The sequence below is a fragment of the Canis lupus genome, chromosome 10 (genome assembly GCF_003254725.2).
Source record: "Canis lupus dingo isolate Sandy chromosome 10, ASM325472v2, whole genome shotgun sequence".
Lineage (NCBI taxonomy): Eukaryota > Metazoa > Chordata > Mammalia > Carnivora > Canidae > Canis > Canis lupus.
The window spans coordinates 25,948,751-25,965,828 of NC_064252.1; the positions used below are offsets into that span (position 1 = coordinate 25,948,751).

The following is a 17,078-nucleotide window of genomic DNA, read 5'->3' on the forward strand; positions in this document are numbered from 1 at the left end:
CCTACAATGACTCCAGGGTTCATGGCCTGAGAAACTAGAAGCAAAGACATGTCATTATTGAGATGGGGGAACAAGCCTGGAAGATCAGAAGTTTGGTTGGGGGCATATTAAGTTTGAGATGTCTATGAGAAATACAAGTGTGGATGTCAAGATAGATATGAGTCTGGAGGTCAGAAGAGGTTAGGGCTGGAGATAAAAACTTGAAAGTTGTTGAGAGATAGAGAAAAGGTTATTTAAAGTTATGACACTGGATAAAACCACACAGGGAATTAATATTGATAGAGAACAGACCCCTTTAAAATTGAGAGGTCAGAGAAATGAGAAGAAAACAGCCAAGGAGATGAGAAGGAACAATGGCTTCCTGGAAACCAAGTGAAGAAAACTTTGTTCACTTTTATTAAATTCTGAGTTCAGGGGAAAAACACACCAAGTTATTATTGTCCATATTTGGTGAGTGCAACTAAATTATGGTGCTCCCAAATGGAAGAAAGCAGAGAGGAAGGACTCTCACATGTTAGTTTAACGAACTTAATTCCACTAGGTAGGTAATACTTTACAGTTTTGCTAAGCCTGACCAGCATCCTTTCAAATACACCCATAGATTCATTCTAAAAGGAGGAAATGAGGGGGATCCCTGGGTGGCTCAGCAGTTTAGTGCCTGTCTTCGGCTCAGGGTGTGATCCTGGAGTCCCGGGATCGAGTCCCACATCGGGCTCCCTGCATGGAGCCTGCTTCTCCCTCTGCCTGTGTCTCTGCTTCTCTCTCTCCGTGTGTCTCTCATGAATAAATAAATAAAATCTTTTTTTTTTTTTTTAAAGGAGGAAATGAATGGGTCTAAAAAGAAAAAAACTGGGATCTCCAACGTTTTCCAAATACAATAGGTAGACTTGTGACTGAGAATGTCAATGGAGGAGAGCCTGGCTGGCTCAGTTGGTGGAGCGTGTGGCTCTTGATCTTGAGGTTGTGAGTTTGAGCCCCATGTTGGGTGTAGAAATTACTTAAAAATAAAATCTTAAAAAAATAAAAGAAGAAGAATGTGCAACATCAAGATGGAGTGCAACATCAAGAACCAAAAACTGGCCCTTAGGGTAGAGGAAAGGACATAGACTTGGACACTGAAAATTTGGGTCAAGTTCTAGCTAAATCACTTGCTAGGTTGAATATTTCTGGGCAATTTGTGTAACCTATTTGTTCTCTCAAACTCAGCTCAAGTTCACCTCTTCCAGGAAGACTTCTCTAATTATGTAGATTTAGACAAATCCTCTTTTACTCCCAAAGCACTTTTATCACAGCAACTAATTATAATTGCTAATTTATTTTTGTCTTTTTAATTAGACTATTACTTCTTTGTATTCCCGTAGCTCAGTATAGTGCCTGGCACTTAGCAGGTGCTCAATAATGTAGAATGAATGCATGTTCCCCAAACTCGGCTTCCTCATTTGTAAAATGGAATAATTATATCTACTTTTCAGAGTTCCTTTGAAATTTATATAATCCATGACTTGAAAAAAAATATCTTCCTAAACTATAGCTCACTATATAAATAAAATACTTGTTTGTCCCTCACTATTTTATAGAATAAAACCTTAGCATGGCATTCAAGGCCCTGTTCAATCTGTTTCCAGGCCACCTTTTACATTTCTCTCTGGCTACTATGCCCACTAGTCTATTTGATAGCCAGCTAAGCAGTATTCCAAACACACTGACTTCTTTCATATCTTCTACCATTTTACATTATAATTACCTAACTACACGTCAGCAGCTGTCCTGAGGTCTGTTATAATAATTGTTATGATTGAAGTAGCAGGAGCTAAAAGCAAATGTTACTTTCATCTCTGAAGACTTTTTCTATGGTCTGTCTTTTCCCTCCACCCTGATGGAATATTGCCATAGTCCACGCAGCCAGCCATGTGCTTTTAAAACATGGGTTTGATTATATTTTCAATGTGTGCCAGATAAAAATCAGCCAGCAGGCTGGACTCGGTCTTTCATGATCTGACTTCCTCTGCCACTTCGTCCTCTGCTGTTCCACTAATAGCCTTTGAGACAGCCATCGGAACTACAGGACTTGTAGTTTTACCAAGATAATAGGCTCTCTTGGCTTTCAAGCCTTTACACACGATGTGTCCTCTGCCTCTAATGGCCTCCTCCACTTTGTCTATCCAGTGAACTCTGTCATCCTTTAAGATACAGATGTAAAGTCTTCCCTGAAGCCTGCCCTCGAATACTCCTTGGCAGAATTAGATGCTCTCTCCTCTCTTATTACAAGATACCTATCTTGTGACAATCTTCTGTGACGGTGCCTGTCACCTCCACTAGCCTGTGAACTCCTGCAGCATCCGACTCCTGCTTTATCTCTGCATCCGCACAGCTTGGTGGGGTGCCGGGCTCACTGAAGATCCGCTGACTATCTCAACGATGACCCATCAGTGGGACCCCCGGCCCTCCCTGGAGCCACTCCATCCCTGCCCACCACACACCTAATCTTTTCATTACTCTTTTGAAAAAATCTTTTTAAAAGATTTATTTATTCATGAGACAGAGAGAGAGAGAGAGGCAGAGACACAGGCAGAGGGAGAGGCAGGCTCCCTGCGGGGGGCAACATCAAGATGGAGTGCAACATCAAGAACCAAAAATTGGCCCTTTGGGGGCCGGGGGGTGAGCCCATGTGGGACTCGATCCCAGGACCCCGGGATCAGGTCCTGAGCCGAAGGCAGACGCTCAACCGCTGAGCCACCCAGGCGTCCCTACTCTTTTCATTCCTAGCAAACAACCATTACATTCTTGGTCCTTTGAGGTGGACATCAGCTGCAGCTGCTGTTTCCAGGCAGCTTCAATACATTAGTAACAGAAGTTGTAAAATATCTCCTCGAAAGGAGGATGAGGGCAGCACCACGGCCCTCTGGATCGTTACACGAGGCCATCTGCCCTCAATTCACTGGGTGGCCTGGCAAACTAAGTCCTTTTGACGCCTCGCATTCTGCTCTCGCGATACGCTGTGAACCGCAGACACGAGACCTCCGAGAGGCCGGAAGTGACGAAGCGGAAGTGGGGCAGGGCGTGGGCGCCTGGGCCTGGCCGCGGGAGGCGACCAGCCGGGGAGCCAAGGGCTTGAAGTTGAGCGGGGAAAGGTCCCGACGCCGGTGGCTAGACTTTCTCCGCAGGTAGTAGATGGTTTGGGGGTGCAGGCGGGCGTGGAGGGGCCCGCTCCCCGCCTCTTGTCCCGGGGCCGTGCCGTCTCTGGCTGGGCGCGGGCGAGCAGGGGCTGAGGCTACCATGGCCTGCGTGAGGGAAGGTCCCCGTTGTGTGACGCCATCGTGTCACTCCCTCCTTCTAGAAACATCTGTGCGGCCCTGCCTTCTGCTCCAAGTAAACTGCGTGCTGTCCGACTCCTCTGAGGGGAGACGGTGGTCCGGCTCACCTGTGTGACCCCGGGCCTGGCACAGGGCCTGCCTTGTACACAGCGGTCGTTCTGAAGAAAGGGATGCCGAGGAAAGACCCCGTCTACAGGAAGTTGGTTCTCTCAGCCTTCGCCCTTCGTGTTCAGAATTCTTTCCCAAGCATCTCCCTTCTTCCTGTCCGCGGTCTATGTGGTGGTGGTTCCTTGTGCCGCAGATGAGGGAACTGAGGCCCAGAGAAGTTGTGGAACCTTAGTTAGGAAGTGGCAGAGCAGGACCTCAAGTCCCTGCCTTTGGAATCCTCATCATTAAAGCAATGAGGTGAGATGTGTGAACGCCTAGGTGTGAGCGCGTTGTGAGCGCTCAAAAAAGAGTGGACCTTAACCCTAGAGAATGGGGACTGCGTCCTTGTGCCCTTGTTTCTCCGTTTCCTAGAATGGAGTCTGCCGCACGGTGAATTCTGGAGAACTAATAGTTGAATGAATCGATGAGCACACACAGGAGGGAGGGGCTCCACAAAGTGGGTTTCTCAGCCTCTTGCAGTGTCCTTCCCATCCGAGCAGTAACACCTCCTAATGCCATGGCATCGTCTGCGATCATTCTCCCATCACAATCTTGGCCAGAGCTTATTTTCTCCCGGGTTAACTTAAGTCTATAGGCAGAACCTGTACAAAAAGGAAAGCTGTTCTCTGCCCTGAATGCTTCTTTCCAGATGCCTCTCACTCAGCCTCTTAGATGCTGCTCTTGGTATTGTCTTAGGTCTTTGGGTGAAGTCAGTTCAGTTCCTTGATTCCTTATTCTCAGTTCTGATATCCAAAGAATTTTGAAGATCAGTTTTTTCCCCCCAGGTCGTTTGGCAGCAACACCTGCATTGAAAGGAGCCACTTATCTGTATTTATTCCAGATATTTACAAGTTTTTGTTGCAGTCATGTTAATGTGTTTGCTTGTTCAGAGCAGCCCCACACCTTGCTGTGGGTATCATGTAACGTATGGTATAGGCACTGCATTACCCTTCAGAAGTCTGGAAAAAAACCCGTTGAGTTTGAATTCCACAATGTCACTTGATAAATGATTTCCTGTTATGATTAAGGTAAAGTTGAGGGAGGAAATAGCCTTTGCCAAAGCATTGTGGAAGTGGGCAAGTCTAAAATGGAAACCAAGAGACCTTTTCTACCTCATCGTGTGTTTACTTTGGAATTATTTAAGGGCAAAAAGCTCCTTAATCAAACGCTGGTTTTTGAATGTCAGGATCGTGTTTTATATTTCTTATGTCATCCGCAAAGTGTTACAAATGGTACATACTCAAGAAATATTTGTTGAAAGTGATACAAATGGTAGATACTCAAGAAATATTTGTTGATATTGATTGTCAATACCTGTTTCTTGAGTACCTATTATGTTCTAGGTACTGATTAGGCAATAGGATTATATTGCCTTGTAAATAGAATGGTCATGGTCCCTACTGTCATGGAATTCCTGGTCTGGTGATGAAGAAAGCAAATGACAAATACAAAAGTACAGAGTATGGTAAGTCACATGAAGGAAATAAACCAGGTGCAGAAAGAATATGTTGGGAAGATCTAAGTAGTTACTGTGCTAGCCTCTCAGAAGAGGTGACCTAGATTTGTGACATGGAATATCTTAACATTTCTTTTTTTTTTTGTTTTTAAGATTTTATTTATTTATTCATGAGAGACACACAGAGAGAAAGAGAGAGAGAGAGGCAGAGACATAGGCAGAGGGAGAAGCAGACTCCACGCAGGGAGCCTGACATGGGACTCGATCCCAGGTCTCCAGGATCACACCCTGGGCTGCAGGCGGTGCTAAACTGCTGGGCCACAGGGGCTGCCCTATCTTAACATTTCTAAATATTCTAGGGACTTGGATAGCCAACCAAAATTTGGGTGTGAAAATTTACCTGTTGGGAACCACTTTTGTCACATCACTGTAATTACAATCCCAAGTTTCTGATAGTATGAGTAAACTGAACATTTGTATGTAGTCAGGCATCTAAAACACATAAAGTCAACATATAATTTACAACTAACACCAATTGAGCTCCTTGCTAATCTGAAAAGATAACAATTGTAGAATAGTGTCTTACCTATTCTATGATCATGTCACAAAGTACCATGCGTTAGTAAATAGTATTAATTCACTCATCCAGACTTTTTGCTTCATGGTTTTTTTAATGATTGGGAATGTGTTTAATTTAGGTATGATGTCAGGCACATCCAGTCCCATTGGATTGAAGCCTATTATTTAGATACTTTCCCCGGGCAGAAAATGCATGGAAGAAAACATTCTTTGAGTACAAAGTAGAAAATATAGGAGAACCTAAAAATTAGGATTTTTGTCTCTCCAAAATATAGACAGGTAGCTTGCCAAAAAAGAAAAAAATAGCATTTTGATGACTGTGTTCAATTCCAGAAGGCTATGATTCTAACAGGGTTTTTTTTTTGTTTGTTTTTTGTTGTTTTTTTGTTTGTTTAAATAGACTTGTGAGGAAACAGATCAATACTTGTTGCTGTCAGCCAGTGTCACAGTGCATCTCTGCATGGCGTGAGCTTGGTAGAAGGGGGGAAAAAGACAATAGAAAAAGAAAACCTTCATGATTGAAAATTTTAATGGCTTATTGAAACATTATAAATCTGGTTTTCACTGCAGGAATAAGTCAGATAAAAATGCCTATGTTTGAAGTGCAAGCAAGGGAGAAAATCAGAAAATTGTAAAAACACACAACTTCTCTTTTTCTTCCTAGGGTTGATGATAGTCTCTTTCTGAGAAATGCTAATTAAACTGATACATTTTCCATCTTGCTTATTTGAGAGTGTGTTGTACTTTTACAAAAAAAAAAAAAAAAAGGTTAATTATCCCCTTCTCCTTTTTTGAAAAAAAAAAAGGATAACTCATTTAGTTTGCTTCTGAAAATTTATGTCTTCCTTAAATACACAGAAATTAATCAAACCTGAGCTAGGAATTGTGAAGGTCAAGGAAGAGAAGCAAAACTGAAAACAAGACAAATTTGTTATGGATTTTAATGTTTTCCTTTTGTGTGTGTGTGCAGTTTCTCTAGTAAAATCTGATTATAGATCGTTGAGGCTTCATTGGGTCTGGATGCTTGTCAGGGCTTGAAATCAATTTAGTACACTATCTTGGTGGCCATCAGGGATGAATCACCAGGGAAATTGCAAACTAACTGGCCCACCTTAATGTGAAGTAATGAAAAAGAAGGAAGGGAATGGTTTCATATGAACTGCGAGTTGATCATTCATAAGCATCATTTAAGGCTCTGGGGCTACAGACCTCCTTTAGGTTTTAATGTATTTTGTATCAACCTAAATGGGCCTCTTTTTGTGTGTACTTGTTTTGGGATGTGAGAAATACAGATGCTGATCACTCCAGGTTTTAGGGAAATTGTTACCTGATTTGTATCATAGTATTGACATTGTTTACTCCTAAATGCATATTTCCTTTTCTAAAGCCCAGTGAAGAAAGTAATTTAACCTTTTTCTTGAACTTGCTAACCTTACCAGGACTAAAATACTGGTTAAGGGTACCACGAGTTAGATGTCGAGTCCACTGAGGTACAACTACTTATGTTAATAGCTGACAACCCTCCCTACTTTCAGATTAACAAGAATGCAGAACATATTTAAATCTGATTCTAGTGGCCTGTAGTTCTAAGAATACAACCACAGGGTCATCTGATGATTCTAAGGCTTGGATGCTACCATCTTAATTACCTTCAGGACCCACTATTTTTATATGTGACAACAAATTTTAAGAATGAGATGTCAGAGTACAAGTCCCATTTTATTTTTATTTTTTTTTATTTTTTATTTTTTATTTTTATTTGCATTTATTCTATGCAGAATTTACTCCCGGGCCATAAGTTTTTGTTTCTTCAGTTTCTTCTGGGATATCTTTTTCTTCTGTGCAACCTCCTCTTCTGGTTTAGGAACAATCTCCTCTTTTTCAGTAAGAATCATCTCAATGTGGCAGGGAGAGCTCATGTATGGATTAATCCGGCCATGAGCCCTGTAGGTTCTACGTCGCATCTTGGGGGCTTTATTCACCTGGATGTGCTCAATGACCAGAGAATCTACATCTAAACCCTTAAGTTCAGCATTACTCTCCGCATCTTTAAGCATGTGCAGTAAAAATTCAGCACTCTTCTTGGGCCACCGATCCTGTGTCCAGCCCCACTGTTTGGCCTGCGCACACCTACCAACTCCACCATTGTAGCGACGGAATGGCACACACTGCTTCTGCAAAGTGACATCTTTCAGATACTTGGTGGCTTTTCGAATATGCATACCCTTGATGGCCTGGGCAGTTTCACGTGTGTTCTTAAAGTGAACACGAAGATTTGAACCTCTCGACTTGCATGATTTTGTAGGGTTTTCTGGGTCCAGCGAGTAGCGAACCATCTCCGGAGGTCACCTCAGGCCGCTCGGGGGAAGAGCCAAGTCCCATTTTCTTATACTAACTTGACCATTGTCCATGGAATGCTTTATTTTATTTTATTTTATTTTTTTATTTTTTTATTTTATTTATTTTATTTTATATTTTATTTTATTTTATTTTATTTTATTTATTTAGATTTTATTTATTCATGAGAGACAGAGACACAGGCAGAGGGAGAAGCAGGCTCCATGCAGGGAGCCTGACGTGGGACTCCATCCTGGGTCTCCAGGATCACACCCTGGGCCAAAGGCAGGTGCTAAACCGCTGAGCCACCCGGGCTGACCCCCCCTCCTTTTTTTTTAAAGATTGTCCATGGAATGCTTTAAAATAATTTATTTCTGGCCAAAGAGGTTGAACGATATTTTCTACAGAAACTTTTAAGATTAGAAAGACCATCTAGATTTCTTTAAATAATACAGGCCAATTCCTTATAAGAGATTTTTCCATACTGATCCTAGGAGAATTTAGGTGGTGCCCCCAATTCTGGCTGATTAAATGAAGGGCTGATTTCTAAGTAATCCTAGATTTTTTCAGACTGACTTGGTCTTCTGTAGATATTTCAAAAAGTATTTAACTTACATCTTTTTTGTGCTTTGCAGGAAACCGATGCCTCATCAAAATGAAGATTAATCATTTGTGTTTGGGAGCAGCAGAACTGGGGACCACTTACCTGTCAAGTGTTTTATAAACCAATTATATAAGCTCTGATTCCACTGCTCTCCTCCCCATCTCACCTTCAAACTTGTCTTACCTATGGCATTCAGGAGACAAGTGAAAAACTTTGTGAAAAATTATTCAGATGCTGAAATAAAAGTCAGAGAAGCAACTTCTAATGACCCTTGGGGTCCTTCTAGTTCTCTGATGTTAGATATCAGTGGCCTGACTTTCAACACAATTTCTCTGTCAGAGATTATGAATATGCTGTGGCAGAGACTCAATGATCATGGGAAGAACTGGCGCCATGTGTATAAATCCCTGACACTCATGGATTATCTCATCAAGAATGGATCAAAGAAAGTTATTCAGCATTGCAGAGAAGGGTTCTGTAACATTCAGACCCTAAAGGATTTTCAACACATAGATGAAGCTGGAAAAGACCAAGGTAAAAGAAATGCATACGGTGTGCCAATAAAGATGAGAGGTTTGGGGGACACCTGGGTGGCTCAGTGGTTGAGCATCTGCCTTTGACTCAGGTCATGATCTCGAAGTCCTGGGATTGAGTCCTACATCAGGCTCCCCTCAGGGAGCCTGTTTCTCCCTCTGTCTAGGTCTCTGCCTCTCTTTCTGTGTCTGTCATGAATGAATAAATAAATAAAATCTTAAAAAAAAAAAGATGAGAGGTTTGGGAGAGGATCCTTTTAAAGCAGGAGCTGGGGAAAAGTTGTTCTTAAATGTATCAGCCCCCTTTCTCCTGGGACAGTTATAGTTTCCAGTTTAATCCTTTGTGTTGACTCCTGAGGGCCTTAGAGAACAATTTTTTTTTTTTTCCCAAGAAGATGGGTAAAACCAACACACTTAGGTTCCTGATAAAACGATACCTCATAGAAAATGAACAAAGTGAATAAAGCGGGAGGCATGGCAGCTTGCTATAATAATGTCACTGTAATTCACAATTATAATTAGACTGAAATTTAGTCACAAATGTAAAGAAGTGTTTCCAAAGACTACAGAATCTTCAAAGACTATCTAGATGGAAGTACTTACATGAATACAAAAATTTAGGTCATAAAATAATTTTGTTGGGGGTGGAGGAGGAGGTGAAATAGGGAAAGGGTGCGTGGAATACTGAACTGAGATGATTTGGTAGTGTCTGGTATCTACAGTGCTAAAAGAATCAGCACTTCCTCCCTGTCTAATGTAAAATTATAATTTGTGCTTAAAGGGAATAGGCTTATGAATCATGAGAAGAGGATAAAATTCAGTGCAGTCTTTGTGTTAAGTATACATTTTTAGAATAGACTTTTTAAAGAGCACTTTTAGGTTTACAGAAGAATTACACAGGGAGTACAGAGTTCTCATAGACCCTTCCCCATCCACACGCTGTTTCTCCTATTAACATCTTGCAGTAGGGTGGTGCGTTTGTTACAGTTGACAAACCAGTATTAATACATTAACTAAAGTCCCTTGTTTACCTTAAGGTTGGCTCTTTGTGTTCTATAGTTCTGTGGGTTTTGAAAAATGCGTGTCATGTATGTACCATTCTGATATCCTACAGAATAGTTGTGCTGCCTTGATAATGCCCCATGTTCCACTTGTTGGTTCTTTTTAAGCTAGAACCCTTGGCAACCACTGATTTTTTTTCTTGTCTTTATAGTTTTGCCTTTTCCAGAATGTCATATAGCTGGAATCGTACAATATGTAGTTTTTTCAGACTCGTTTCTTTCCTTGACAGTAGGCATTTAAGATTCTCTCATGTCCTTTTATAGCCTCAGAGCTCATTTCTTTTTTTTCTTCATGTTTTAAAAATCAGCTTTGTTGCGATATAATTCACTTACCATACAGTTCACTCATTTCAAGTATACAATCCTGTGGCTTTATGTATATTATTAATTTTTAAATATTGTGATAAAATGTAAATAACAAAATTTGTCATTTAAGTATGCAGTTCAGTGGCATTAATTCTATTCATAAAGTTGTACCACCATCACCACTGTCTACTTCCAAAACTTTTCATCACCCCAGACAGAAACTCCATAACCATTAAGCAATGACTGTCCTGCTAACCTCTCATCTACTTTATGTCTCTAAATGTCCTATGCGGGGTACCTCATATAAGTGAAACCATAGAGCATTTGCCCTTTTCTGTCTGGCTTATTTCACATACCACAGTGTTTTCCAGTTCATCTGTGCTGTGGGACGTCTCAAGACTTCATTCCTCTTATAGCTGAATGACATTCTGTGGTATAAATATATCGCATTTTGTTGATCTATTCATCAGTTGGGAGATTCTTGAGCTGTTTTCACATCCTGGCTATTGTGAATAGTGCTGCAATGAACGAAAGCATCCAAGTGTCAGTTTGAGTCTCCACTTTCAATTCCTTTGGGTGTATACTTAAGAATGGAATTGCTCGATCATATGGCAATTCTATGTTTAGTTTTTTTGAGGAACCAATAACCTGTTTTCCTTAGCACCAATGCCATTTTACATTCTTACCAATAATGTAAGAGGGTCCCTGTTTTTTCACATCCTTGTCAACACTTTTTACTGTCCATGTTTTTGATTATAGCCATTCTACTGAATGTGAAAAGTAGTATCTCATTGTGATTTCAATTCACATTTCCCTAAAGACTAATGATGTTGAACATCTTTTTATGCCCTTGTTGGTCATTTATAGATCTTCTTTGGAGAAATGTCTATAGAAATCCTATGTCCAGGATGCCTGGGTGGCTCAGCAGTTGAGTGTCTGCCCTTGGCTCAGGCTGTGATCTTGGAGTTCCAGGATGGAATCCCACATCAGGCTCCTTGCATGGAGCCTGTTTCTCTTTCTCTCTCTGCCTATATTTCCGCGTCTCTCTGTGTCTCTCATGAATAAATAAATAAAATCTTTTTTAAAAAATCCCTTGTTCATTTTTTACTGTTTTTTTAATTGTTTGGTGCTATTGTAAATGGAATTGTTTTCTTAATTCCATTTTCAGATTATTCTTTGCGAGTGTATAGAAATACAACTGACTGAGTTATTTTTGTGTATTGCTCTTGTGTCCTGCTACTTGCTGAGCTCATTTATTAGCTGTAATAGTTTGTTGTTTTTTTCTTCAGATTCCTTAGGATTTTCTGCATGCAAGATCATGTCATCTGCAAATGGAAATAGTTTTACTCTTCCTTTCCAATCTGGATGCCTTTTATTTCTTTTTTTTGCTTAATTTCCCTGGCTAAAACCTCCTGTACAGGATTGAATAGAACTGGTGGAGAGCAGACATCCTTGTCTTGTTTCTGATCTTAAGAGGAAAACGTTCAGTCTTTTACCATTAGGTATGATGTTAGGTTTTCATAGATGCTTTTCATCATAAGGTTGTTAGAGTTCTAGTTTGTTGAGTGTTTTTATGAGGAAAGGCTGTTGACTTTTGTCAAGTGTTTTTTCTGCATCTGTTGAAATGATTATGTGTTTTCCCCCTTTATTCTAATATGGTGTATTACTTTGATTTTCATATGGGTACCAACCTGCATCCCTAGTGTAAATCACACTTGGTCATGATGTATATCCTTTTTATTTTTGAACTGTTTACTTAAGGTCAGGTTTGAGGTTTAAAAATTTATATATATATATATATATTTTAGAGAGAGGCAGAGAGAGCATGAGCAGGAAGAGGGGGAGAGAGAGAGGCAGAGAATCACAAGCAGATTCTGCACTGAGTGCAAAGCCTGATGTGGGGCTCAATCTCATGACCTTGAGATCATGACCTGAGCTAAAATCAAAGGCCAGATGCTTAAACCGACTGAGCCACCCAGGCACCCCAGGTTTGAGGTTTAGTGATGAAATTGGAGAAAATCTTCCTGGGTTTTGATCATGCTGTGCTTTTTAATCCAGAAATTGTAAAGACATTAACTTTCATGAGGTTTGAATTTATTTTTAAAAATTAAAATAGTGATCAAAATTTTGCATCCCCAAGAATTAGGTTTAAAAAAAGTATTTTGTATGATCGTGAATGGAATATAATCATTTTTTTCTTCATAGAGCAGATATTTTATTACTGTACTAAGCACTTGATTTTTTTTCCTTAAGTGGAAAGAGAGGATCAGCCCATGTTCTAAAGAGTTTATGAGCTATTTTGAGAGATAAGATAGATAAGCATGACATTTTAAGCAGACATGCTTAGTTATGCATTTATACCTTTTATATGTACAAAGTATGGTATATTTGGATATGTTTAAATTCACTATCATAAAGGTCTTTCAGATTTCCTAACAGTTGAGCTTAGCATCAAAGAATGAAGCACAAGTATACTATCTTGGACTTTGTAAATACTCTTGATTATTTGGTAGCACCAAAAAGGCAAGAAAAATATTTTATTTTTATCTTTCATGCATTTATCATTTTGTGTTTGTTTCTTAGTGAATGTAATTATTAGAATAATAGCTCTTGGCATAATTTATACATAAACAAATGTGTATGTATATTGGGGGTCAATGCATGGACAAAAAAATTGTTACTGATTGGGTGTGCAGTTAAAACAGTTTGGGAATTACTTGTTCTCAGGATAAAGTCAGGCCCCTTAGCATGTTCCAAATCGACCTTTTACTATTAATTCCTTAGTCTTCAATCTAACACATTGCATTTGGCATTCCTAGTATATTCTTCACTTCTATGTGCTGATACTTAAGATGTTTCTTCTTCCCTGTAATAGCAGTTTCTTGCTGTTTGTTGAATTCCTACTTAGTTGTCAAATTCTAGCTCAGAGGTCTTTTCCTCCATATCTCCAACTATTTCTTTTTCTCACTAGGCAGAATTAATTGCTGTAGAACTTTATTAATAATATCAGTGTGGGTTTTTTATAGTATACCCATTTGATATATATATGTATATGTGTGCATGTATGTATACATGTACATGTATATGTACAGATTTGTCCTTGACTAGATTCTTAGGGTATATGTCATATGATAATCATCTTTTTACCATCAGGCCTTGGTACATACTGGACATCAGTAAATTTTTATTTAGTAGAAGTTATAAAAAAAGAAACTGAGGGAATTGAGGTAAGAAATTTGATCATTGAAAAACTACTCAATAAGAATGATTTTGTTGGATCAGAAAAGAAAAAAAGCAATGAAGTTTATTTTTTTATTTTTTATTTTTATTTATTTATGATAGTCACAGAGAGAGAGAGAGAGAGGCAGAGACATAGGCAGAGGGAGAAGCAGGCTCCATGCACCGGGAGCCCGATGTGGGATTCGATCCCGGGTCTCCAGGATCGCGCCCTGGGCCAAAGGCAGGCGCCAAATCGCTGTGCCACCCAGGGATCCCAGCAATGAAGTTTATACCGAGAAATTAATGAGAGAGAAATTGCAGTGATCCAAGAATCTATAATTGGATCCTACCTGAGATACTGGTATTAAGAAGAGACAAAGAAAAAAGGTAAAAGCAGAAGAAACTATAGAAAAAAAGACCTTTATGTTGGTTTCCTTGATTAGTTTTTACCCTTTACCCGGAGTGCACATCTCCAGATACCTGCATTGCTTCCTCACTTCAGATCTCTGCTGAGAATCTGAGAAAGTCATTTTATTAGTGAGGTCTCTTATATCTACCCTATTTATTTAAAATCAGCCCCACCCCATTCTTTGTACTGATACGCCCTAGCCACCTTCTGTTTTATTTTTCTTCATAGCTTTTCTTATCTGACATAGGGCATGTTTTATATATTTTTTTATCCCTTCTTACTCCCTATTATTTGTTTTCTTTCTCCTCCTACAAAAGCATAAGTTTCATGAAGACAGGAATATTTTATGTCTGTTTGAGGTTTAAAGATTTTTATATATATTTTTTTAGAGGGAGAGAGAGAGCATGAGCAGGAAGAGGGGCAGAGGGAAAGGCAGAAAATCACAAGCAGATTCTGCACTGAGCACAGAGCCCAATGTGGGGCTCAATCTCATGACCTTGAGATCATGACCTGAGCTAAAATCAAGGGTCAGATGCTTAACATCTTTGTCCATGCTCTATAACATTACAACAGTGCCTATCACACAGTGCCTGCCCAGTAATTAATAATAGTATTACAGTAATCTCCCCTTATCTGTGGTTTCAATTTCCATAGTTTCAGTTACCCCTGGTCAACTGCGGTCTGGAAGCAGATGATCCTCCTTCTGACATATTGTTCAGAAGGTTGGTAGTAGCCTAGTGCTATATTACAATGCTTATGTCACTCACTTCACTTCCATATTATCACATAGGTGTTGTATTATCTCACATCACATAAAAAAGGTGAGTAGAATACAATAAGATATTTTGAGAGAGATAACCCATTCATATAATAGCTTTTATTATGGTATATTGGTATAATTGTTCTATTTTATTATTGTAGTTAATCTGTCACTGTGCTTAATTTACAAATTAAACTTCATCGTAGGTACGCATGTGTAGAAAAAAGACATATATAGGATTGTCTTCACAGTTTTTACGGTCTATACAGTTTCTGGCATCTAACTAGGGGTCTTGGAAAGTATTCCTCATGGCTAAGGGAAGGCAACTGTACTGTAGAGGGGAAAAGTTGAGAAAACAATTCGGAAAACTTGGGGAACAAGAGAAACTTATTTTCAAATAGTTCATTGGTTAACGTTTCAAACAAGGTTCTCCATATGCTTTTTTTCAACCTCCAGACAGCTTTTCAGATGAAGTAAATTTAAAACAATGAGTCTAATTATTCATCTGAAAAGATTTTTAGTAAATTTTATGATAAATTTCACTGTTTCAGACTTTGGGGACACTGTTTTGTATTATAGTTTTGGGGGGGTTTTAGGTTGACAGTTGAACACATTGTTTTATTTTATTTTATTTATTTTCTTTGTAAATTTATTTTTTATTGGTGTTCAATTTGCCAACATATAGAATAACACCCAGTGCTCATCCCGTCAAGTGCCCACCTCAGTGCCTGTCACCCAGTCACCCCCCACCCCCCGCCCATCTCCCCTTCCACCCCCCAAGTGCTAACACCTGAAAATCAGCACAGCAGGCCCCTCCCCCAGAAGACCAGCTAGACCAACAGGGGAAAAACAAATTTTTGACCAAGCAGCACTGGAAAGTTCCAGGGGAAGTAGAGGGATTTACAGTATACAGAATCAGAGGATACCCCCCTTGTTTTTTTGTTCTTTTTTTTTTTTTTTTTTTTTTTTTTTTTTTGTTCTTTTATTTCTGTTTACTTCCCCCTCTTTTTTTCTTTTTTCTTTTCTCTCTCTTTCCTTCCTTCCTTCCTTCCTTCCTTCCTTCCTTCCTTCCTTCCTTCCTTCCTTCCTTCCTCTCTTTTCTCTCTTTTCTCTCTTTTTCTCCTTTTCCCAGTACAACTTGTTTTTGGCCACTCTGCACTGAGCAAAATGACTAGAAGGAAAACCTCACTTCAAAAGAAAGAATCAGAAACAGTCCTCTCTCCCACAGAGTTACAAAATTTGGATTACAATTCAATGTCAGAAAGCCAATTCAGAAACACTATTATAAAGCTACTGGTGGCTCTAGAAAAAAAAGCATAAAGGACTCAAGAGACTTCATGACTGCAGAATTTAGATCTAATCAGGCAGAAATTAAAAATCAATTAAATGAGATGCAATCCAAGCTAGAACACATTGTTTTAAATACAGAGATACTTTACCTGAAACAGTGTCTAGAATCTATAGAAAAACATTGAACATATGAATTTAAAATGTAACCAACATACTGCTTAAAAATAAGTTTATTCTGTATTCTCCAACTTTTTGGACCCCTATATTAGCAAACAAGTTTATATCGTTTAACTGTGTGACAAAGGCTCTTCTAAATATTTTACCTGTATTAACTCGTTTAATCTTCATAATAACCCTTTGGATAGGTTGGCCCCTTTTTACTGATGAGGAAAGGAAGGTACAAAGAAGTTGAGTAGCTAGCTCACACGGCTAGTTAGTGTTAGAGTCAAGATTATAATCTAGATGTTTTGACTCTAGAATCCATGTTCTCAACAATATGTTGTTGAATGAATGATGTTATCCATATCCTGCTCATGCTCTTTGCTCTTCTACTCTATGCTGTCACCACATGTCACATCTCCAGACTTGACCAAGCACTTGACTAGCAGCATATAGCAGGATGGAGCACATAGGAAGGATCTGAGAACTGATTAATCTGGGACAGGAACCGAGAGGTTTATTCTTTTTTTCATCTATTTCAGAGTTATTTTATGTCAAAGATGATACAAGAAATGTACATATTATACTCTTGACTTGCAGCAGTCATGGCCTAAAAAATCATTCACTCAAATCTAATTTTACGGTCTTGGACAAATAGCTAGATGCAGTTGGCATGGCTGGGCCTGTTTTTTATCGCAGGTTTAGGGCCCATTATACATTAGGCTCAAACTTATGAGAAAGAGTGCCATGTTCCTGCAGGTGATTCAGGTTCTCCAACTGATAGTCCTCAGTCTCCTTGATATTTTCAGGTCAAGTGCAATGTTCTTTCCCTTATGTGCACAATATCCCTATATCTCTGTCAGAGCACATTTATATACATGCCTGTATCTTTTGCAAAACTGTG

The 17,078-nt window shown here is 39.4% G+C and overlaps 2 protein-coding genes across 4 annotated transcripts in view; one reads left to right on the forward strand and one right to left on the reverse strand.

The window, feature by feature from the left end:
* The first annotated feature begins 3,040 nt into the window (after positions 1–3,040).
* The window catches only part of ENTHD1 (ENTH domain containing 1), a 105,510-nt gene continuing 91,472 nt past the window's right edge, over positions 3,041–17,078 (forward strand). For 2 of the 3 annotated variants that reach the window (XM_025459285.2, XM_025459301.2), the window contains exons 1-2: positions 3,041–3,164; positions 8,469–8,971. In XM_025459285.2, coding sequence (XP_025315070.1) covers positions 8,623–8,971 — 349 coding nt within the window. In that variant the 5' untranslated portion in view covers positions 3,041–3,164; positions 8,469–8,622. Of the gene's footprint in view, positions 3,165–3,337; positions 3,720–8,468; positions 8,972–17,078 lie in introns of all 3 variants that reach the window. The other variant, XM_025459294.2, reaches the window with a different exon arrangement.
* On the reverse strand, positions 7,243–7,867 carry LOC112667549 (60S ribosomal protein L17-like). Its single transcript, XM_035696552.2, has one exon. It carries the CDS (start codon positions 7,830–7,832, stop codon positions 7,278–7,280), a length of 555 nt encoding a protein of 184 aa, XP_035552445.1. The 5' UTR covers positions 7,833–7,867; the 3' UTR covers positions 7,243–7,277.

Coding starts and splice junctions, on each gene's coding strand:
- LOC112667549 (XM_035696552.2), bottom strand. CDS start 7,832: ATGGTTCGCTACTCGCTGGACCCAGAAAACCCTACAAAATCATGCAAG.